Genomic DNA, 23,825 nt, shown 5'->3' on the forward strand with positions numbered 1-23,825 from the left:
AGCTTACTGTTCTTTGATTTAAGTTTCTGCATGCAGTTTCCTTAAAATACTTGAGATTTAGAGCGTTATAGGGACCAAAAAATAATGATACAATAGCATAGCAATTGGCCTCACATTTGCAGTTTCTTATACTTTACAGTGAGTACAATCAACTTATCAAAAGTGATATTTATGTCTTCCAATTTAAGTGTTTAAAGGTGAGATCTCTGTGTAAATGGTGCTCCTTTTGCAATGAAATCTGTGGGTATTGAGTGCTTAACTATGGATCCTTTTCTTGAGGGCACTGGCAATCACATTTATAAGATCAACACATTTGCTGTGGAAGTCACTGAGAAAAAAAGAATTGTCGTGATTTTGAGAGAAAACTTGAAAGACTTCCCCTAGAATATTTCTGTTATTTTCTTCTTATTTTTATGGCTTGCTTTATGCAAAAATTGAACTAAACATGTATTTTGGACTTAAGGAAGACAGTTTCAAAACTGCTTGGTATCTGCAGCTCCTATTGCTGTCAGTAGAAACCTTTGGATTGTTCCAAGCACTTCTGGGGGATCCTATTTAATACTTTTACAAGGAGCAGAGCACTCCTGAAAACCTGACTACAATTGTGGTTGTTAGGTATTTCTGAAAAATCACAAGTCTGAACTATTGTGTTTATAATTCGATAATGACAAATGGTCTGTTCTGTTTCACTTCACGTTGCACTGTAGCCTCCAAATTTTCAGAAAGCAAGCCCACCACAGTCAGAAGCAGAAAGGCTGTGTTGATTTCTTACTTGGACGTAAGGCCTCAGGGAAAAAGGCAGATGCTGCCAGAAATGACAGTGATGCAACAAGTGACACTGTAGTCTGTGAGTCGCTTTGCAACCAGTTCTCGAGGCATTGCAAGGCAACCCCATGCTGTTAAATCTGGAGCCCTAGCTGCTCTTCAGTATCAGAGAGTAGGTGATGCATGGTGCTTTTAAGCCATCCCAAGGTTACCATGGATAATTTCATGCATCCAATCTAAATACTCTCTGTGTTTTGAATGAGTAATTTCTTCACCACTCCCCACAGATAACACATTGGGGTGGAATGAATGTCACGATTCTAGCCAAAGGTTGTTGAATTTCTATGAACCATATTTGTTTACACCTTTTATACAGAAGGTAGCAGATGTAAAATACAATTATTAATGATAATAATCTACTACAATGATAATGATGTGTTTAAAAATAATTGACCTATAAATCTTGCTGTTAATGATCAATTACCACTTAACCCTGATGATGGGAGGAAATTAATTGGATAAGTGCAGACTAACAACAGATTTTTATGATAAATATAGATAATATTTAACTTCTAGCCACTATTGTGCCCATTTGTATTTCTTGGACTATTGCTTACCGTGCAATCAGAGCATTACAGTTTACCTAGTGACAAATTACCTATATTTTTCATTGGTTTTGGAATAGGAACAAGAAATAGCTATATTTGTTTTCATGCTCTGCTTTGCAGCTGAGGGTTCTATCTCTCTCAGTTTAGACCTTTAAAGATGCTTTTGTTTCATTCAATCAATACTCCAAACAGTCCTCTAAGAATAGAGAATTTTGCTAGCTATGCATTCTTGAGGAAGTTAAAAAAAAAAAAAAGTGAAGCACATGTAAAATTTACTAAATATTTAGTGGTTTGAGAATATATGGTAACTGAATATTTCTCCCTCCTGAATATTTCTACCTCTAGTTTATTTCTCAGGCTTTTTTCAAAATATTATGCTTTAGCTGGGTTCTGTGTCATTGTTCAGTCCGAATCAAATGTGTCACTCTTCAAGCTATTTTATGCTCAAGATCATGCAACAGTGACAGCTACCAAAAAAAAAAAAAAAAAAAAAGTTTTTAGGGAGCTTTTACTAAGACTACATCCACTTTGGGGGCAAATCAGCTCTTACTGAAAATGCTTGAAGAGTTCTGATGTGGAAAGATGTAAGACAAAAGTAAGAGAAAGTTGGCATAAGCCTAAACAGAAATCTGTATAGATGTTGAATTTTATGTTAACTCCTTTACGTTGCACGCACACAAATAGTAACAGAAGCCTGCTGAACTGTCAGGTGCTGTGACCCAAGGTGGGCTGCATGGCCTGCATTGCAAAGCTTAGGCTCAAAAAAGCTACAACTGTACAAAGAATTTCATGTACCAGCTGTACTCTGCGGCCCGGAAGCTAGCCAGTATAGAATGGCCTATTTCCATGTTATTAAATTCTTTTACCCGCACCAAAATAGGTCAGCTTCATGGAAAGTGAGCACAGAGAGTAGTTCCTGATCTGTACTAATTTCCCCAAATGCCCTGAATTTGTCTGAAAAAGCTTTACTTGGTGTTGGTCAAAACTGTGCCCGGTGACTCTGCTAAGGCTAACAGTACGGATGATTTAAATGTCCAGGAACTTCCCCCAATGCTCTCATGTCATTCTTTTAGTCTTCAAAGGAAAATAAAATGAGCCTTTCTATACCTTCTATTAGTCTATGTAAAAATGTCTATAATCGCACTGATTAAGTGGCGGTGTAGGAAAAAAAAAAGTACAGAGGCTTTTTTATGACCAGCTGTCAAACATGTAGCTAACTCAGGTGGGTCAAATAGCAACAGCAGGCAAGGGTCACCGAGCTGACAGTATGGTGCCCAAACCAAGCAAGACGGAGCTGTAAAGAGCTTCTCTGGGATGGTGAAGATTCATGATGTCAGTATAGTAAAATGCGGACAGACTCAGAGCCGGAAGTGAATCAATAATGGATAAATTATTTTAGCAGTGTTTATTATTGGGGAGAAAAAAACAAAACAAAACAAAACACTTGGGGAGGAGAAGTAGGAGATGACCATGCTGTAGTTATAAGATGAAAATGAGATCAAGGAAAAATTGTGTCTCTTTTAGGAGAAGGGTGCATGTTGAATGTAAGGATAGACAAGGTGAGGAGGAAAAAGAAGGCCAGAGGAGGGGAGATGGAGACACAGATAGTACTGAGGTGTGAGACTTGGAAGGAACCTGGATTAAAGAGGAGTTACCCTAAGTTCTCCTCTGATTCCTGGAAGGGCACTGTGCAAATACTGGTCTGCTAGTATTCATTCACGTACTGATTTGACTATTGTTTTGCTGGTGTTAAAGCTGCAGTTAAGTGACTCACTGGTCTTATAATCCAAAATTATAACGACCTCTGCATGGCTGCTGGTTTCATGATTGGCTTGCAACTGCTTGGGCCCGTTTCTCTAGTCTCTGCATTCCTGTCTTCCATCACTCCTTGAAATGGTTGCTTAAAATACATGTTCAACTCAAAACCACAGTTTACGTTTACCCAAAACTCACAGGTAAATGGAAATCCGACTTGCTTAAAATTTTCTGACATGGAAAGATTTAAGCTTGGTTTACAAAACCAAGCTGGTGTTTTTTTCCCTTTATGTCTTATGGCATAGTGGTTATAAAAGTTACAAAGATGGAGTAGACCAGGATTCAACCTTCCCTCCCTTTCTGATCCAAAGCAAGCTCTGACTCAGTCTCCCACCTAATTACTACCTGCAGGCTAGTCTGCAATGAATCTGTCCACCTGTCCTCTGTAAGTATCTCCCATTTGGTAAAAAATAAGTAATTAGTTGCTGGAACTGAATTAGGGCATCTTGTCTGCAGGCAAATTCTTTAATCGATAGAAGATAGACTCATCTTCATTCCGAGAGCCAATGAAGATACAAGTGCTGTATACAAAGCACAACAACTTTTAGCAGGAGTACCAAGAGAAGCCATACTTCCCTATCCGAATTGCAGTGAGTAGAGTAACTTCCCAGAAAGTTGGGTAGACTTGTTAAAATACTTAATTAGGCAGATGGGAGCTCTGAACCTTAATCCCAAGTAAGTTTTTCTAGCAAATTGTCCAAGTAGGGAGGGAATAAATCTTTCTCTTTTTTTTTTTTTTTTTTAAATCAAAACCTCTGTTTTCGTTATTTTATTTTTTTTAGGTTACTGAACAGAATAATTTCTTAATCACACAGTCCTTTTCTGTAAATGTCTAATTTACTACTGGGTGGGATCTGTGTTGTATTCTTCTGAAATCTTTAAAGGGAGATACCACTATCTGAGGAACTTCTGTCTCATTTAACCCAAAGCAGTGGGTTAAAAGATTTTTCTTTCTGTCTCATGTGGACCAGAAGACCCTTTACTTGCACTCTGCATCTGAACCCAATTTTGCAATAAAATGTGAGCAGGACTGGTTCAAAGTCACATGAATGGAATCAGCCACATTTAGTTTACTGAGTGAACAAAATTGACCTGCTTTTATACAGTAAAACCTTTGCTAAATAGTGTATGTGCAATGTCTGTGATCTACTAAGCTTCATAGAATATATTACTAAATAACCATGAAAAGAGTTTTTAATCCGTGGAGTGTATATGCATAGGTACTTATAGGCAGGCTATTCCAAGTTCAGCACTTGGTTGTCTTTTCTTTCAAAATATTTCTACAGATTTTACCACTTGAAAGTAAACCTATTGAAACATGCTATGAACCAATAAATAATCACTGAAATATCTAAAGGGTAATAATATGCAAACTCTATTCCTAACATCATAATTGTGAAACAGATAATAGACCTATCTAATAGATCATTCAGATAAAAGATCATTCAAGTAGCATGCAAAGGTTATATAACTAAGGGAAGAAAGGCTATTTCTCTTTTATAAAGGTCTTTTTTACTTGCACTGAAATTCCTGAAATTGCATCAACGAAAGATATTTTCTTTCCACTTTCTGAATTGTCTGATTTGTTGACTTTTCTATTTAAGATTGTTGTTTCCTCTGCTGTCTCCAGTGGAGGATTTAATACATTCTGTGAAATGCGCGGTACTGGCTGCTCTTGAAGTTCAAATCCAATTAGCTGCAAACTTCTACAATATGGACAGGCAGATGATGTGCAAGGTCCTAGGAATGATCCTTCAACCTTGCCTTATTTAAGGTGTCGTTACCAGAAAGATGAATAGCTGCATTTCTGTTTCCGAGGATGTTAGCATTTCTGGAAATTTGCCACGCTCTTTTATGCAAACTAACTTGATGGAATTCACTGGGATGCTTCTGGAAAGACCAATGACAGCAAAAAACCCCCAGCCCTTGTGGTATCTAGGCGTTGATCTATAGCTGGCTGAACATTTTAAATGTGGTTGCCAAAGAGCCCTGAGATAATGGTTTCTGATCATCAGAGCGTTGCTTTTTTTAAAGCCAAGACGTGCAAAAGTAGACGAAACTCAAGTATTGAGTACAAACCTTAATTCATTTTTCCTCTATTAAAAACAGTTTTCAATCATTCCCCTACAATATTGAATTATCCTGTCAGTTGGAAATGATATGATAAAACATAGCTTTAGCCAAATAGCTCTTTTGAATAAATAAATAAAAAAAAATAAATTAAGGGAGTGTGACTTTAAAAACACACACCTTAAAAATAAACCCAACTTATTGCTGACATCATAAGACATTTGAGAATGGTCTTTTATTTGCTAATATCAGAATAAAAAATGTATAAATTTTAAAATTCAATTGCATTTCTTCTATATCAGGGCCTTATCCTCTAAAAGTATATTTATGTCGTATTAAAATAAAAAGACATACTATTCCTTTGACTAAAATGATTCGCATGTGCTTTTATTGCTCCGTATATAAGGGTTTAGTTCTCTAAATTGCTTTCATAGTCACTCCGTCATCAGGGAACAAAAGAAAGAGACAGGAAAACTGAAGCACAATAACCTTACAAAATATGAATCAACCACTTCACTTAATTGGTTTGATTCCATAAAGTATAATTTATACCAACTAATTATACAGTTTTTGTCATTTAACTGTTGAAGTAAACATAACCCATCCATCCTTTCTTGAAGCTTGTTTCAAGAGTTGGAAACAAGCCACAGCTGTCCTTGCAGCCAGCTCAGACCGGTCTAACGCTCGATGCGTTAAGGGTTAGCCCATTAGCTTCCAGGAAGGATGTGCTGAACTGCCTTTTTACTTAACCAGCCACCGCGTACGTCAGTAGCTGGGAGAGAAAGGCCATCAGTTCCCTTCTGGACCAGGATGCATGCTGACAGATAAACAGCTTTTATCCACTCTTCTCTATTCAAGGGCAATGTTGTGTTATACAAAATTTCCGTTTAATTGATTGAGCATCATTGCTATGATAGGAAAAGTACTTTCTCTTTCAGTCTTTGCCTCACTTTTTCTGGTTTTGGCAAGAATCAAACTTTGGTATGAAACATTAATGTTAATATTCATGAAAAAGCTCCATCTTTAACAATGAAACATGCACAGCAATGCAGAAAGTCAGTGTACTAATGAAGAGTCAGGCAAGCCATATATAAAACACTTTTGGAAATAAAGTTCTACTAATAAAATCATTCAGATTCATTTTTCCTTCCAGTTATAAAGAAAATATCAGTTTTCTGAAGTGCCTCAGTTTTCTGAAATGTGGGCCAATAGATACCTGCAGGTCAAACAACTCTGACAGAAATATACGATGTTTAGAGGTTTCCCTTGTTACACTCCTCATTACTGTGAGACATGCAAGGTGGGAGTTCCCCACTGAATATATGCAAAAGCACAGGTTCTAAATAAAAATTTCCGTGTTCAGCAGGATAGTCAGTGGTTTTTCATCACTGGATGCTGATATCCCATCTGAACCTGCCTGTCTCCTTAAAGGACCCTCGATGAGATGAAGGTGTTCTGTGATACATTTTTTGGCAAGTTTGTAATGTATTATTTATCAATGTAGCTTCTTTCCAGTATTAATAATATATGTTCTCGCACTTCTGCTGTGAATTTTTTTTTTTCATCTTGACTGAGTTCAGAAAATAAATTTAAGCTTTATTCTGTGATAAGTAATATCTTCTTATTTGATAAGGTAACCTATAACATAGCATCTTTGGTATAAGCCCTTTGGGAAGCTGTGGTCCTGATTATGTGATGCAAAAATATTTACCCTGCAGCAGTTAGTGTTAAAGGACCTTCAGACCTTTTTTTCAGTCTGCACTTGGACTTCCTGGCTTTGTTGACCAGCGCTGAGTGATGTGTGATAGTGGAGGTCTTCACTCCCAGCAACAGCAAGGGCTCTTCAGGTCTTGCCAGGCCTGAACTTGGCACCTACCCGGACCTGATTTTAAAGGCTTATTTTTCACATAAACTAAAATTCTGCACAAGTATCCTTTTAGCTATGGTAGTCAAGAAAATGATAAACTCCATTTCCTGGCAGGTAGTTACTCTGAATCATTGCAACATTTTGAAAGGGCAAAACTGAAAAATACAGTTACTATATTAGAAATATTTTTTTTTTGTTTCCCTGTCAATTATTTTTGTTTAGCTGTAATTACCTTTGTGTCTCTGTGAATTTCAGGCACACTATACATCATCTCATATACACTTACCCAAATGGGACTGGCTAAGTAAATCCCCATTGATCAGGATTTTTGCTTTTACTATTTTGATTATGCAGAAGTCCTTAGTTTACAAGAATACAAATATGTTGCCTGTAAGACATCCTAAAAACCCCAAAACATTTCAGGTAACTGTCTGCCTTGATCAAGGTTGTTGCAATACACTGGAGTCCCCATACTGACATTTTAGCTTTGTAAGCCATGCTAAATGTTTATTATTTTCAATATCAACACGAACCTCCAATATTATTCTCTTCTGTTTTTGCTGAGAGTCGGTGCTACAATTCGGCTTCTGTGACATTTGATATAATAGAAAGAAAAGGTTTTCAACCCTATTAGCATGCAAAGCACAGGACAAGCCTGGTCTCCTGTGATTTTTTTTGCTCCTTCATAGCAACAATTGGGCAAAGATGTCATCACTAGAGTGCATGCATTAAAGGAGACCTGAAGGCTATCTTCTTCAAAGAGGATGATATATTCCATGATTTCTCTGTGTCATGAAAACTGTCCGACATTATGTGAGACTTGTGTATTTTTGCAACACTACAGCAGATGAAGTCATACAGTAAAATAGAAAATTGCTAAGGCCCCGAGCAGCAAAGAAAGTAAAATATACAACTGAAAATCAGACACGGGAAAGAGCATTGGGCCCAGGGAACTTGCCAATGCACCGAGTTTTTCAGTTTCCAGGCAGTTATGTTATTTCCTCTTGCACCTGTGGTACCCTCCCAGGTGCAGGGGTTCCAGCTGAAAGCAAGGAGCAGCCTGCAGTGGTGGGCGGTTTAACAAGCACCGAGGACGAGGACTGTGGGAATGTTGGGTCAAAGCGGCTCTCTGGGATGATTCGCTTGTTGAACAGATTTGGAGCATCCCACAAGTGCTTTGACAGGATGTCAGGAAACACAAGGAGGCACCAGTGGCTGTAGTCCATGTGAGCTCTGACAAAGTAGGGTAAGACTGGACAGAGGTCTCGGGGGTGAAATTTAGGCTGCAAGTGAAAGCTGAAGTTAAGGACATTCACAGTAGCATAGTCTGAAATTGTCTCGTTATGTAAAATCAGGGAGAGGAAGATGGAAAGGCAAGGCTTTGAATGCCTGGCGGAGAAAAAGGTGTAAAGAGAAGGGATTCACGTTACTGGAAAGTAGGGGTACTTGCTAAAGAATGGGTGTCCTTAGAGAAGATGCAAAATTCATTTTGGCCATAGGAAAAACAGGCTTCAGAGAGTTTAAAAACTTTCCTATGACCATTGTGCTTCTAGCTGAAAAGTTCAGGAAATTTTACAGGTGTTGGAAAGCACACAATTGAAAAAAAAATGCAAAAGTATACAGTTCAGATAAAGGGTGCTATCACCAGTATTCTGCATTCTTCGCCAAAGAGTGCTACAAAAGGTGATGGTAATCCCGTAGGAAATGCAGGAATGGTAGAGCACACAAAATCAAACTAGGGTACAGTAAAGAGGAGAAAGCAAGCCACAATATAAAGCCAAGGGTTAAAATGGGAACTAGTATAGGTAGCTTTAATACCTAGCGCTAAACAAGAATATCAGCATAATAGGCATGTTCAAAATCTATGGAAAAGAAGAAAATCAGTCACACAGTGCAGTACCAAGGAAAAAAAAATACACAGGAAAGGTAAAGTAGACCTTATCAGGGGAGGAATAATGATAGTTGTTAAAGGAAGCTCTAAGTCAAGTAAGACTTAAAGAAGAGAACAGTATTAATACTAGCTAGTCAGGAAAAGTTCTTTAGTTCTAAATTTTACAGCAACCATAATGAGTTGAAATGTAATATCTGTGCAAGAGTAATAAAAGCCAAAATTACATGGTGGTTGTACTCAGTTAAATAAATTAAAAAAAAAAAAAGTGGAAATAAATAAAAATGAGGGATAATGCTATAAAAAATCGGAATGGGATAGCTGAGACAGTTAAATCACTGTAGGTGGTGTGGATGCCATCTAGGGACACTATTTTGAAGACCCACAGCAAATGCACAGCATCCATTAAAAAGCAAGTCAGTAAGGGTAAACAATATAGCTAATAAAAGAAGAACACATCTTTCAAAAAAATGAAGTTGTGTCTCAGGGAGGACAATAGAAAGAACCATAAAATCTGCTTTATCTATAAAACCATAATAAAGAAGACAAAAAACGAGTTTGAATAAATCTCTGGCAAACAAGCTAATAATAATTGTCTTTTAAAGACATCTGGAAGCAAAAGCCTGAGAGGAACTGTGTAAAGCCAACCCAAAATTGAGACATAGAAGTGCTCAGAGAAGATAAGATCACAAATGTAAAACTTAATACATTTTTTTTCTTTGTGTTCAGTGTAGAATAGCTCAGGAACTTTTTCTATCCTGGAACCCTTCTTTATGGGGGATTCATCGAAGCGGTTGTGGAATGAACACACACAACAGTAACCCATCATTTGGATTAGCTTTTACATGCCCCAGAGACTGAAGTATGAAATAAGTGAACTATTATGATCTGTAATATTTTGCTTCAAACCACTGTGGTACATGAAGGCTTGGAGGTGCTAATATAACACTGATTTTTTCCCCCAAAGATTTCCAGGGAACTAATAATGGATATGACTGACATGTATAGGGCAAAACGGTAGGAGCAGGATTAATGGACTCATGGAGAATATCTCATACCGTAAAAAAAAATTCAACACAGTATTACCAATTAAAGGTCATATTTTGCAATGCCTTCTGAATTCTCTGGAAGTCAACATGCAGGTAGACAGGTAGGGATGCATTCAAAACAAATGAGGGGAAGCTGTTTGTTGTGCAATATATGATTAATCTGTGCACCTCACTAATGTAGGATGTTGTGGACTCTGAAATTTTACATAAGTTTCAAAGCAATGGGACAACTTGCTGTAAGAAAAATCCATTGAGGATTGTTAAATACAAAGACACCACCTGGGCTAAAAATCATTAGAAACTGAGGAAATGTTCAGGAGTACTGTTTGGTCTGTTCTTATGTATACCCTCTGTATAGACGTCAGTGTAACAGACAGAAGACAGGGCAAGATGGATCTTTGTCTTAACATCGTCATTCTTACATGCCTGCAGAAATGCAATGTATTTTCATACTGAGGAAAAGAAGAAGAATAATTTTTGTATGAGACAAAACTGTGAAGTTTCAGGTGTGGTTTGGTACCTAAGGAGCATCTGTAATACATAAAGTGGGATTACAATTCATGCGCAAGAAAAGAGATACAAAGTAAAAAGCTGCCATGATCTTACTTCGAATTCACATGAATGTTCTCATATGAATTTGCCTTACTAACAACTTTTAGTAGCTAATTGTTTTGGCATAGTTATCAAGGTTTATGCTTGATTAGTGTCTTCTTTTCAAAGGTACGGAATATACAAAACCTCGGTACGATTAAGGAGAGCAGTAAGTGACAATCCTGCTAATCATATACAGATTATGAAACTCTTTAGCATATTTCTGAAAAGCCTCATTTAAACTAATTGATATGAGATGTTATAAATTGTCAGTGGATGATCACTATTTTGAGGCTATAAGTGTTTACAGGACAGATATAATCTTCTGGGCCAAGATGTTTAAAAAATCTGTTCCTGATTATCCTAAGAACAATGCTTAGCATGAGCCAGTTTGTCTTTGGTACCTGGAAGTCTTACATTATAAACTTTTTTGTCATTTGAAGGGGATCATCCAGTTTCCCTTGACAAAATAGTATTTCCCAAATAATTTTTGAAGTGTAAATGAAAAGAACTGTCCAGCTCAGGCCGGTCCTGTGGAATGATGATATATTTCATCTTAAACATTCAAAATTCATACTTTCAAATTGAGCTTTATATTATTTAAAAAACCCCAACAGTATGTTCTAAATTTTTTCATCATACACTGTTCTTCCTGGGTCTCAATTCCTTAACTAAAGGATTTTTCACATTAGTACTTTCAGTCATGCTTATTTGAAAATTAGTGCATTTGGAATACAACATACTCTTAGGAAATCTGGGTGGGTTGTCATTGACATCCGTGAGAGTAATGTTTACAGTGGTAGTACCAGCTAGTCCTCCCAGCTGTCCTCCCATGTCCTTGGCTTGGATTAGAACCTGATATTGTTCTTTCACTTCTCTGTCCATATTTGGCAAAGCCGTTCTTATTACACCTACAAGAAGAAAGGGGAAAGAGAAAGAACAAGTAAGCAAAGAGCTGTGATTATCTAGTATTACGTTTTAATACTGGATCTCTTGGACCAGGAATGGAACTCTTCCTAAAGGGTTGATAAGAGAGGAGTTCACACAGAAACACGGAAATCACTTGGGCTTTTCAAAAGTGTGCTTCTCAACTATTCAAGCATTCAAAATGACTTCTGTGTCTTTTCAGTTGGGACATGAATGGCTGAAAGGGAATGGTGCATTTTCACTAGGGATGTGAATAGCATGAGCATAGGTTTGCCACATCAGGACCAAAAACTGCTGCACTGTGCAGAGTGGGGCAATGCAGGAAGAGGTGGCGATGCATTTCAGAGCCTGCATCTTCAGTTGCTTCCAACCAGTCACTTGCCATCACAGTTAAGCTGCTGTAGGCCAAGACAATATTCCTTCTGTACAAAAGGAGGTCCTTATTAGAAGACTCTCCTTTGCTTGAGAAAGTTTTCTTGATATAGCACATAGATGCAGTGAAAACTTCAGGAGTTTCCTTAAATAAATGTAATTAAAATATCATGGTAAGACATTACCCAAATGACTCTTAATCTTCAGTGATTTTAGATAGCTGACATCTAAACAGGTATGCCATAATGTCCCTTCTGATATGTTAAGAATGTATATGATAAAAGGAAGACTTGTAGAGAGAGAGAGAGGTACTACTGATCATAGGAATAGCTGATAAGGTTGTAAAAAGCTATAAGGTTTTGGGGCATTCAAGCCTTTCTCTTGAAACCAAATGTAGAGGAGAAAATGCATTTCCTCGTCAAATTTTTAAAGGGCATATTAAATTGCAAAATGATATATATTCAGCAATAGTTTTCAGAAAATGGCTAGGTGCAGATTGGTGCAGATAACACGCACAATTGAAAAATAAACCAATTGGAAGCATGCTTCTCCTCTAAGTTAGTATTGTTTTAGAAAATATTATTTTCTAGTATTACACCATTTGGATTTAAAAGCAGTCTTTTTCCCCTGGTGTTATAATAGGTCTGGAATGATAAGAAACAAACTTTAAGGGTCATTCTTATATTTATAGCAACTAACCACTGCTGTGTTAACAAGTAAGAATAGGAACCGTTAGCTTATAGTACTTGTTCAGAGTCTAGAAATAACTTTGACCTAAATCTGCTATTTCTGGAACCTATTAAATAGTCCTGTTGAATTGAATTGTATAACAATTTCCTTTCTCTCCACTTGCACCACTGATGATAACGACAACATTAATAATAACCACTATTTTCTACCTCAGCATGGCATATACTGTACTGCATAGATCTGGAATATGACTAGAAAATACTTAAAAACATTTAGATACTGCAATACTATCCTTTTCAGCTTTTGAAAACAATCAGTGCTGTTAAATGTTTTGTTGGTTCCAGACAGAAATCCTAAATTGTAAAAGTGTAAAATTGGTTCATATTTGTGTGATATTAATGAAAAAATCTTTTTTGTAAATAGGATGAACATTACTAGGTTTCCTCTTGAATCTCTTAATCAACACTTTTCCATTGTAAAGACTGTAAGTTCCACAATATTTTACAATATCCTTGCTATGCTCATTGTAAGGAGAGAAGAGCTATGAGAATTAAAGACTTCCCTTGTTTTACTAGCAAAACAAAATAACAGTAAGTAGAAAAACTGAAAATGCACAGATAGGTTGTGAGCAGGACATGCAGTTCATCTGACTGTTATACCTGTTTTAGGTACAACTGACTGGCTTTCTCAGTTAGAAATATTCCAGATGGTCTTCAGAAAATGAAAGATTGGCTATCACTCCAGCAGTAAAGTTCCCAGTCACCCATCGTTTATTCCTGTCTGGAAGTATAGGGACATTCTATACCTTTTTCTGTAAAAAACCCTTTGTCTCCAGCAAAAAAAATTAATGAGAATAATCTTCATGTCTAGCAGTTCATAGGCAATTTCCCCTTTTCTACCTACTCTATTTCAAAAGCATAGAAAAATCCCTGAAAAATACCATTTCTACCAAAATCAGCAGTTCATATGGACAGGACAAAGGTGATTTAAAGTTATCTAACCAGCAAAATATAAAAATAAAATGGAGGTAAAAATCCATGGGAAAGAAAGGACTACAAATTTTGGCATTCCAGCTTCAGCTTCACAAAGAATATCCAAACTTTAAATCAAAGGCTTATTATAATATAGAGGCCTTAGGTACATGTAATGGTGTTCTGAGTGTTTTTAAGTCTTCCTACTTTGAGATTTTAAGGTAAAGATTGTTCAGCTCCAGAACTGAGTAATTTTTTTTTTTTTCTTTGCAAATGTCATCAATATCAAATGTGCAGAAAAGTATGGTCTCGTTGAGGCTGCTGAAAATTGAAATAGTATGTATGGGACTTGGGCCAGAAGATATACTCTGCAAAGTTATTGAGCCATAATTCAACAGGAGATCATCCACTTATGTGGAAGAGAAAATCCAGGTTCTGTGAAAAACCTCCTGAATAAATATAAACATCAATACTCTTGCTGACACCAACTTGGATTTCAAGAATATAAATGAAGTCAGAATATGGACTAGAATACTGAGTCTAAGAAAAAATTGGAGACATTTATCCATAAATAAGAATACTGACCTCATAAACACATCAGAAAATTGGGTGGAGAGAACTTTGTTAAAAGGACATTGTAGTAACAGAACAGAACGTACAGAGGAAAGATAAGGGAGGTTATCTGTCTTAAGAGAAGTGCTCTATGTTAAAGAAAACTCACATTAAAATCAGAAGAGCAATTTCATAGCACCAGAAAGTAACCCCCATGTATAAGATCTGAGGCCTTAAAATGTGCCAGTCCAACAGCTGCTCTCCAGCAGGGACTGTAACGCATTTAACCTTCCTGCAAGAGCAATAAAATCTAACTCTCCCACTTCCATATAGTTTGCTTACCTCCAGCAAAGCACTGTAAAAAATTAGGAGGTCAGTAAAGACGACGAGAAAAGGGGCAGCTGTGACGTTCAGACCCATAAAGGTTAAAAACTATTTAAGTATACTAGATTCATATCAGAGTAAATGTTTATTGCCTATCAGGAAAGATTTGAGAAAGGAGTATGTGTACAGTTATGTGCGTGCCAAACACAATTCTTATTTCACATATAAAGTTATGGTCAGTGGTTTCACCATTACCGCTTTGCAATGAGATCCTGAGGTAGTAATAGAAATTTCCACAAACTTATCAGCTTCTGTATGGTAGAAGCTAAAAAGTAAACAATGTTTGGAACTGTTTGGAAATGAATAAAACCCAAAAGTGTTATGATTAAACCATTTTATACATCCATATGAGCTGCCTTCTTGAACACTGTGTGCACTTTCTTGTCCCGAGAAGGAGGAGAAGGTGTTGTGGAATGGCTTCTGTTTAAAGAAGTCTTCAACCTAGAAAAGAGGTGACTGTGGGAGAACAGAGGTCTATAAGGTCATGGGGAACTAATAAATAGGAATTAACTGTCCACTATCTTGTGCAATGTAAGTGTGAGGTATGAAATAAGAGGTGTTACGTTTCAAAGAAGCAAGAGGAACTGGTTCTTCACTCAAAAAAACTTTTGCTGTGGAATTTCTAGTCGCTAGGTGTGCAGATACTGTGATCCTGGACAATTCAACCCTACTGGGAAGTGAACAAGGTATGGAGGAGAAACTCTTTCAGAGTTAATTACATGGACACTGCTAATCACCCAGGAACTTTGTAAGAACAAGTTGTTGAAGTCTAGAAGAGTGTTCAGGGGGTGTGTCACTAAACACTTCTTCTTTTATCCTTCTCTAGAGGTGAGCAGGCCATCACTTTTGGAAACATGATACAGGGCAGCATGGACCTGTGGTCTGACCTAGTATGGATGTTCTTAAGTTCTTTAAATAATGACAAGGGAACGCCTCAAAATTCTCACTAGAATGCAAGAGACAGCAAAAAACCCCAACAGGAGCAACTCAAAAAATGCTTATCCATCTGCCAGCAGTTCTGAGTTTCTCTGTCATTTTGTACCAAAATGGCTTTCCTCCCCTTTCCTGTCAGAGACACTTGAGGCAGGTATATGGCGGTAAAACTCTGCAATGAAAGACTACTGTATTATCTCCTCAGTTATAAAATAAAGAATTTGAAATGCCAGAAGACGTGTAGAGCTGCCCAAGACTTCTGGATTTTAGCGCATCCTGTGCATTATTATTTACATACTGTTTATCTCTACAGTCATTGTTAGACCCACAGGTAACTCTCATATTGTGACCTTTCCGATGTAAGACAAGTTACAGCATGTTGTTGTTGCTCAGAGAAGCATTAATCTATATGCTTTTCTCCTGGTATGGGATTTTAAGCTATACTGGGCTAGCTGTTTAATGAATCTTCCTTTACAGCTGTGTATATTTTTTACCGTGTGGTCCCGTCCCCCCGCCCCCCGCCAAAGTCCACCTGAGTAACTCATTAAAGATATTAATAGACCGATGTGAAAACACTGGGTTTGTATGATGTTCCAGGGCTAGTAGGGTGCCCGCCATCACCTGTGGTCCGCTCACTACTCACTAATGAGGAATAGATGAGAGCATATGATACAGCAATTCAAAGTGCTGCAGGAAAAAAATGTTCTTATTCAAGTACTAATAACTATTAATTTTTTTCTGGGGAAACTTGTACTAGAACTCCATTTGTGGTTTCAGTAAAGGTTTTTCTTGCCATTGAATTTCTCCTCATTCTTTACAAGACTGAAATTAAATAAATAAGTATAAAGGTAAGTACGTTCTTTTTTTCCCCAAGACACTTGAAGAAGTCCCATTTTGGTTTGAAAAGTAAAGCTGTTCACTGCAAATTGCAATACAATCTCCTGCTAAATGGAGCATGTGACAAAGGAAGTGTCCACTGGAGATTGTGCACTAACAGCCTTATGAGGCTCTCACCCCCAAACTATTATCAGGGATAAAGGCTCTTTAACACACAATCTGACATTGAAGAACAGCATCACTGGAAGGAGAAACTATTTGCTGAAAGGGGCATATGGACAACTATCCCTGTAACACAGTCAGGATGACACAATGCATGGCTTTCACTGTGTAGGTTATTGGCTCCTTAACTGAGTTACTAAATACAGAAACAAGAATGACATTTAGAAATATAGGACGAGATACCTAATTAACAACCTCCCAAATACTTCAGTCTCTTTAAACATATTATCCTTTTCTGCTCACATAGCCAGTAACCCCAGACAAACATACTATGCCCCAGGAAAAAAGGAGAGCAGGAGATGATTAGCTGGTCCACAGTCTCAAATTAGCTCTATATAGCAAAACAATCTTGCTAAAGAATTTATGACTGTTAAGTTCAGCAAGTAAAAATGCTGAGAAAAAAGATTGTAGACCCAAGATACAAAACTGAATCATCAGGAAAGAAAAAAAGTAGAATGCATGTAGCAGATAAAGCTTTTAGCTATAGAGAAATGGTAAAGTATAAAAAAAAGAAGTGTTCAATGTACACATATTTTAGATATTTCAGGACTGATTGGAGGCACATGTTTCTTTTGTTTCCACAACAGATTGTAATTTATACAAAAACTAGTCAATACTCAAAACTGAATCATGTGCAAAGTTACTCTACTGACTTTGGCCATATCAACCCAGTCCGTATTTATTCATTAATACTGTCCACATGAATCAAAATACAAAGCTTAAATCTTCCACTGTTGCTGATAAATTATTTACCTGTCTTCGGATCAATGGAGAAATATGGTTGCCCCTGAAGAATGCTGTAAACCACTCGAGCACTGTTTCCGTAAGTGGGATCATCAGCATCTGTCGCCTTTACTTGAAGCACATATGCACCTGCAAAGAAACACAGTTAATCACATTAAGCAGTGATCAAGGATATCTTGGACACATTAGTCCTGTTGCTAGTGGATTCTGTTGTAATTCTTGTTCCATGGGAAACAAGAGGAGAATAAAACAGTCAATTCTTCAGCTCCATGCTAGCAACCGTCTAGGTAACAGCTGAGGCATAATGGGAAGGTAAGGGGAAGCAGCCCAACATCAGAAGATATTTATAAACAGTTTATGATGCATGCATTATTTACAAAAGTTTTCTACCCAACACATACAGAATGGAGGCCCGGGGAAGGGCAATACTGGATTTTCAAAAAGAAGTATGCCCCACAGTTTTGTGAAAAGGTTGACAACTGTGGAAGTAAAGTATGTGAGTTGCCTTTAAAACAAGTGTTTGGTCAAGCAGCTCCTGAATCTGACAGTGAACCAATCTCTAAGTTCCTTAAAAAACTGTGCCTCAAGTCTCCTAAAGGTGGAATCCACATTCCCACTGTAGAACGAAATTAGGTGTTTGGTTCAGTCTGTTGACTTCAAAATCCAGACTTGAGTCTTCTTCCCTTTCCAATACAGCTCCGTACAAAACAAAAGTACCATGGAGGAAGAACCTCCCTTTGGTATTCTGTTTTCAGCCATGGTTATAGACCAAACCTAGTGCAGTTTGCTTTGTATTCCGACTTAAAGGGGACCCATGCCACGGAGCAAAAGATATGCACATGAAGACAGAAAACTCACTGTTAATTGCAATAGTTTTGCAGAAATGTCTTGTCCCTCCTGCTGGTCAATAAGCAATTTGCCTCCATTTCCCTACTGCCCCATAATGAAAATAGTGTTCAAACCATAGCTTTCAGCAAAACAAATGGCCACATATTTAAGCTTTCCCATCAGCTGTGAAGAATTAATAGTTTCCTATGATCTTCTGTGCAAATGAATGTTGGAATTTGCAATGCTGATTTGGAGTGAATGAGGGTTAAGGCAACCTATATGAGAAAGAGCACAGGGAGGAGGGTTGTCCCCAGCGCTTTCGTTCTAAGAAATGTTCTGTATTTGGAGGTCATCTGACCTTTTTTTTCAAGAATATCTGTGGAATACTGCAAGTGCTTTAAGGCGGCTGCTTTTCTGTAATGAAAACTGGCAAGTTTCAAAGGATGTTCACAATCTAAAATTAACCTTAACAAACTTGTCAAAGTTTATTTCTAAGAGTGCCTCGCTGAGAGATGCTCCATGTGAAAGGTCCTACAACTTAGACAGGAAAGTAACTCATAGCAAAGGTAGCTTTTTGGAGGACTTTTTTTTCAGTCTCCCCACCCCCCATCTCTCCATCCAGATTAACAGTGATGCAGAAGGGTTTGGAATTAACATTATAAAAATACTTGCTGCATGATGGCTGGTCATACAAGACTGCTCCTGTTACAGTTGTTTATTGAACAATAAGAATGAAATCCGAGAGATATTATTTCTATCTCCTGAAGAAGACACAGAAATATAAGTGCTATTTGACTAACAATCACTTTTTAAAGTCAACAGGCTGATCATGCTTTTAAGCTGAGGGCAAGTTTCACTAAAATTAACTTCTAAAAGAAAGAAAAGATTAGCAATGAATAAATGAATGAAAATAAACCACTGAGATGGATTCAGTTAACTAAAAGCCTGAAGTTAGTCTCTTGATTTTCTGGATGCGAAGGGTGAGGAATGATATGAGTTAGAGAAGACCAAAGTCCAGGTTCAGTATGAGAGCTGTGGAAGCAGTGCCTGCTCAAACACCTGTGCTTTGCTTCACTGCACCCATCTTGCAAATTGAGAACACCACATAAGTCTGTATGCCAGCTCTTTTAAAAAAGAATTCTTAAACCTAATATTGTACTAATCTTGAGATTTGAAATCAATATTAACTCATACATTAAAGCTGTAATGAGACAAAATAAATCATAAATGTGATTGGATTTTAAGGAAATTATTTAAGAAGAAAGCATTGTGCTCTTAAGTACTAAAGCTGCTGTGGCTGCGAATGAATTTTGGAGTTTATCCTCTATTCCATCATTTGTTTGCTAAGCTCTAGCAACAGCAGCTTACAACCAATTACTGTTCTTTCTACAGAGCAGTGACCTGCTCCCCTTCTTTCCAAACCCACTATGACCAGCAGCTGGCTCAGGCTACACCACCAGCAGCAGCTTCCTCCAAACCAGAGATAATTTACCAAGGCAAAGATTTGCTGAAAGACTGTGAGCTAGAAGGGGTGCTTTCATGGCAATACTTAGAGTGGAGTTCACGTCACCTGTTACTAGATTTCTGCCCTGTAGAAGCCTAGCACGTACACCCATGCCAGGCACCCGCAGCTTGCTTTGCAGCTGGGCACGGGGAGCTCGGTAGCACTGCTCTGCATGTACCCGTGTGGCACAGGTAGGCATGCGAAACACCGCAGCCAAATTCACATCTACCTCTAAGTTCTCACGCAAAAATGTGACTTTGCAAGGTGAAGGAAGCAGAGAGCAGCCATCAGCCTGCCTGAAAACTCTGCTGTCGACTTAGGTGCCTGACGATCCCTGCACAGATCAATTCTTATTTGTCTAAAAATATTAGTTTACATATTCTTAGGTACATGCTCCAGGTAATTCAACCTTATTACACAAAAGAAAGACAAAATGGTGATTTATAAACTAAGCTTTATTAAGGCAGACATTCAAAGTCATATTTTAGCCTGATAAATAGCAGGCACTGAATATGAAAAAAAAACCCCCCACCATTTCACAGTGATAGCAGTTTCAACTGTATTAATTCATCTGTCAGATCTTTTACAACAAACAGATAATATGTAACTCTTGTATTTTTATGAGAGGTCAGACATATTTTATTAATGTGCCTCCAGTCATTTACTAACTTAAATATACACCTAATGTTCTAAATGAGTTTTCTGAAATTGGTTTCTCATCCTTTCAGTATTATCAAGATTTGTCTATTGTATCTAACAAGCTTTCTATTTTATTGCAAAGCATAAAACCAATATACTTTTAAAAGTAGACTCTAAAATCTAATTATGTTTTTTCCAGGCAATAATACATGGCGCTACAGCTGTAAATCTTTAATGCACAAAGGTAGTGATGGAGGATCACATTTACTATAGCTCATGACATTTTAATTAAAATATGTACTTACATTACTACGTGCAGTAATCAAATGAACAAAAAATACTGCATTTTTTATTGTTTGGAAACATCTTATATGTTAGCATTTTAAAAGACCTATATTTTTATTTTTTTATGTGCAACCACCAAATATTTGATGTAATGCATTATAAAATGCAGAACAATGGAATGATGTGCTTAAGTAGTTATTTATGTTTTAGAAAGAAAAGAAAAAAATGTTCAACTATTCACATGGCTCAAGGAAATGGTATGGAATTTTAATGAAGATTATATTTTCTTTAAAATAATACCGACAATATTGAGGAATAGCATACTGTAAATAGTTGTTTTAATCACAGCAAGCATACTGGCCTGAATTTTACTCTGGCTGAAGTCCAAAGGTAATCCAGCAGTAATTGCAAATAGAATGGGGCCCAAGATCTCTAACTTGTTGGCCAAACTGACTAAAACAGCACTAAGAAAGCCCTGTAGTTTATATTAGAATGACTGGGGGGAACTATAGGAAGACTGAATTTATACCACAATGAGACTGTTTCTGAAATAAGGATCTGACTTCTAGACTTAATGCTATTTTTTTCTGACAGTCTTTCATTAGTAAAAATGCTACTTTACCAAAACCAACAGAATCTCTGAAAGAAGAGCAGTATTGATTAAATCTCTTCCCATCCAAGGAGTACTAGAAAGAAATTTCAAAATTTTCTAATACACCTAGTTTGATAGTTTCAAATTTCTTAAGAATGACCAGTCAAAATTTGTTAAAAATATTACTCAAAAGTTCAGATGATCACTGATTTCAAAACAGAACATTTTATTTTTACCCCTGTTTTGTTTTTTTTTTTGTTTTGTTTTGTTTTTTTTTTTTCCCTTATAAAATACTAAAATATTGACTTTTGGTACTCTTTCAACCTGGAAATAAGTTTTACCATCACCAAAGTGTAGGTGGGGTATCTTCCTGGCTGTGGAGCTATTGTTGGCTTCCAAAAAAACCCAAGCAAGAAATCTTAATTTATGTTTAGTTTGTTGAACTGAAGGGCATGACCAAGAATTCACAAAATTCAACTGCGACTAGATAAATTGGTTATTTCACTGTAGAGGATTCAAGGCTAGGAGATCAGACAACAAACTTATTTAGACATGATTCCTGCAAAAATAATGTATAGTCAATAGAATTGCAAAGATGAAGAAAAAAGGAGGTGGTGATATGTCAAGTCTTTTCTCATTAAGATCAGCTTTCACTAGGCTTGCAAATCCCATTAAGTTTGGTAATAAATGCCAAAATTCGGTTAAGTAGTGGTAGTTCATTATTTTCCACAGAATGTTAGTGGGACCCGCTCGGAGGCTTTGAAGAGGCAGGAGAGGGCTGGGTGGGAGCAGCAAGGTTTGGGGGTAATTGAGAAGGCAAAGGCGACTGCAAGTGAGAGCAGGACTTCAGCATGTTGTACGTGTTCCACAGGCTCTGGCTGGAGCCTCTCTCCACTCCATGTAGATCAGAAGTTCAGTCAGAGCAGGTTGCTCAGGCCCTTGTCCAGTCAAATTTCTAATAACTCCAACGAAAGAGATTCCCCAACTTCTTCGGATGCTCCTATAGGATCCTGCCAAGCAGATTCCTGAACAAGCTCAAGCCTCCTCTTTTGAAGTCCAGGGCTGTGACCTTACCATTTGTCTTATTCACTTCCCCCCCTGTCTTTTGTTAGTAGGAAATGAGTATGAGATATTTTATGTGAATTTTTATAGAATTTACTTTTTACTTTTTGTAATGGACTATCAAAGTAGTTGCATCTACTCATGGTGAGTAAAGATCGAATAGCAGAACTTCTGCCATAAGATTTCTTTTCTTTTTTTTTTTTTTTCTTTCCCCAACCTGGTTTTCTTGTAGAGTTAGAAGAGCTGTCATCATCCTGCTGTACAACCTCTCCCCTACCACATGTTGGTTTTTTGTCACTCTGCTGGGAGTTGTTGGTGCCTAGCACTTTTGCAAAAAATCAGATGATTGTGCAAACATTTTTTCATATGGGCAGGAGGAAGGAGGGGCATAGCTGCTGGCACAGAAACTCACTATTTTGCACAATATTCTTCCTAAACAATTCCAAGAATAGCACCTTGGCAACCCGAACAATGTCTATCCTCTTTTCAGAATTCAAGTAAAAACCTAGTCAACATCTACCTTTCTTGTGTTTTCTTTATTTTAGGGGGAAAAAAAAAAAAAAAAAGGAAAAGTGAATTTATGACTCAGTGCAGCACTGCCTTGCAATTCAGATAAGGAGATCCTCTGTCTCCATAAATATTCCCCTGACCTGCCACTAGCAGTTTTAGCAAAGCTCCAGTACTGGGCGAACACATGCATCTGTAAAGAGAGATGCTGACATTGCCTTTTTGGGGCTTATCTTTTATAGAAGAAATTACCAATAATATGTTTTGAAGATATACTCCTGAAGCTGACTCCCACAAAAGTAATGTGAGGAAGGAATACTTTACTTGGAAAAGCCAGTTTCCAGTTTATATATTCATGGCTGCGCAGCCTCGATAATAAGACAAACTTGCTGGCTACATCAATATCTTGGCTACTAGACACAATCAGGGAAGCACACTTTTCTCCTATTTGCATTCCAGACATCACGCTGAACATATATATATATTTCTTTCAGCTGTCAGAAGCAGCCATGTCCACAAAAGCGATACTGCCATTCCCTGTTGTAATTGATGAAGAATGGAAGCTTTTTGCTACTGCTTTTGCTGTGCTGGTAGCTAAAAGCAGCTGTTGCAAGTCTCAGCATTTAGCGCATAATCAAACATATTTCTAGTATCTCTAGAATAACGTGATTTACAGTGCCAGCAATCCAGGGAGTATGGAAGCTGGCTTTGAACACATAAACACTCCGATTTCATCTGGAAACGTGGCATTGTGAAGAAAGATTTTTTGTTTCTTCTTCCTTATGCCATAAATGCTTGATAAAGTAGAACTAAGGTTTTAGAAAGACTCAGCATATTTTATTGCCCACAATGTTTTTGTCTCTCGAAGTCTTCCCTGCAAATTAATTAATAGGGCCCTTTCTCCTGGCCAACCCTGTCTCCCTCATGGATGATGAGGGTAAACACAGGAAACCTACAGCTGAGGGTTTTTTTAGATAATTATTTAGCTTGGAAATTAGCAAAGCAATTATTTTCTTTTCTGTTTTTTTTCCCTACCCTCATCTGTTGGGGTCAGCCAGAGTTAAGCCACTAAGGGCACACAATCTGGCTAAGCTAATAATGACTCTGTTAGCATTTAATATTT

The 23,825-nt window shown here is 37.3% G+C and overlaps 1 protein-coding gene across 1 annotated transcript in view; it reads right to left on the reverse strand.

Moving 5' to 3' along the window:
• The window catches only part of CDH12 (cadherin 12), a 162,259-nt gene that overhangs the window by 59,222 nt on the left and 79,212 nt on the right, over nt 1-23,825 (reverse strand). Inside the window, exons 3-4 of the mRNA XM_054817707.1 lie at nt 17,295-17,414; nt 11,397-11,564 (exon numbers count right to left, since the gene is read on the reverse strand). Of these exons, the coding sequence (XP_054673682.1) occupies nt 11,397-11,564; nt 17,295-17,414 (288 nt within the window). The remainder of the gene's footprint in view (nt 1-11,396; nt 11,565-17,294; nt 17,415-23,825) is intronic.

This window comes from Grus americana, chromosome 2, assembly GCF_028858705.1.
Source record: "Grus americana isolate bGruAme1 chromosome 2, bGruAme1.mat, whole genome shotgun sequence".
Lineage (NCBI taxonomy): Eukaryota > Metazoa > Chordata > Aves > Gruiformes > Gruidae > Grus > Grus americana.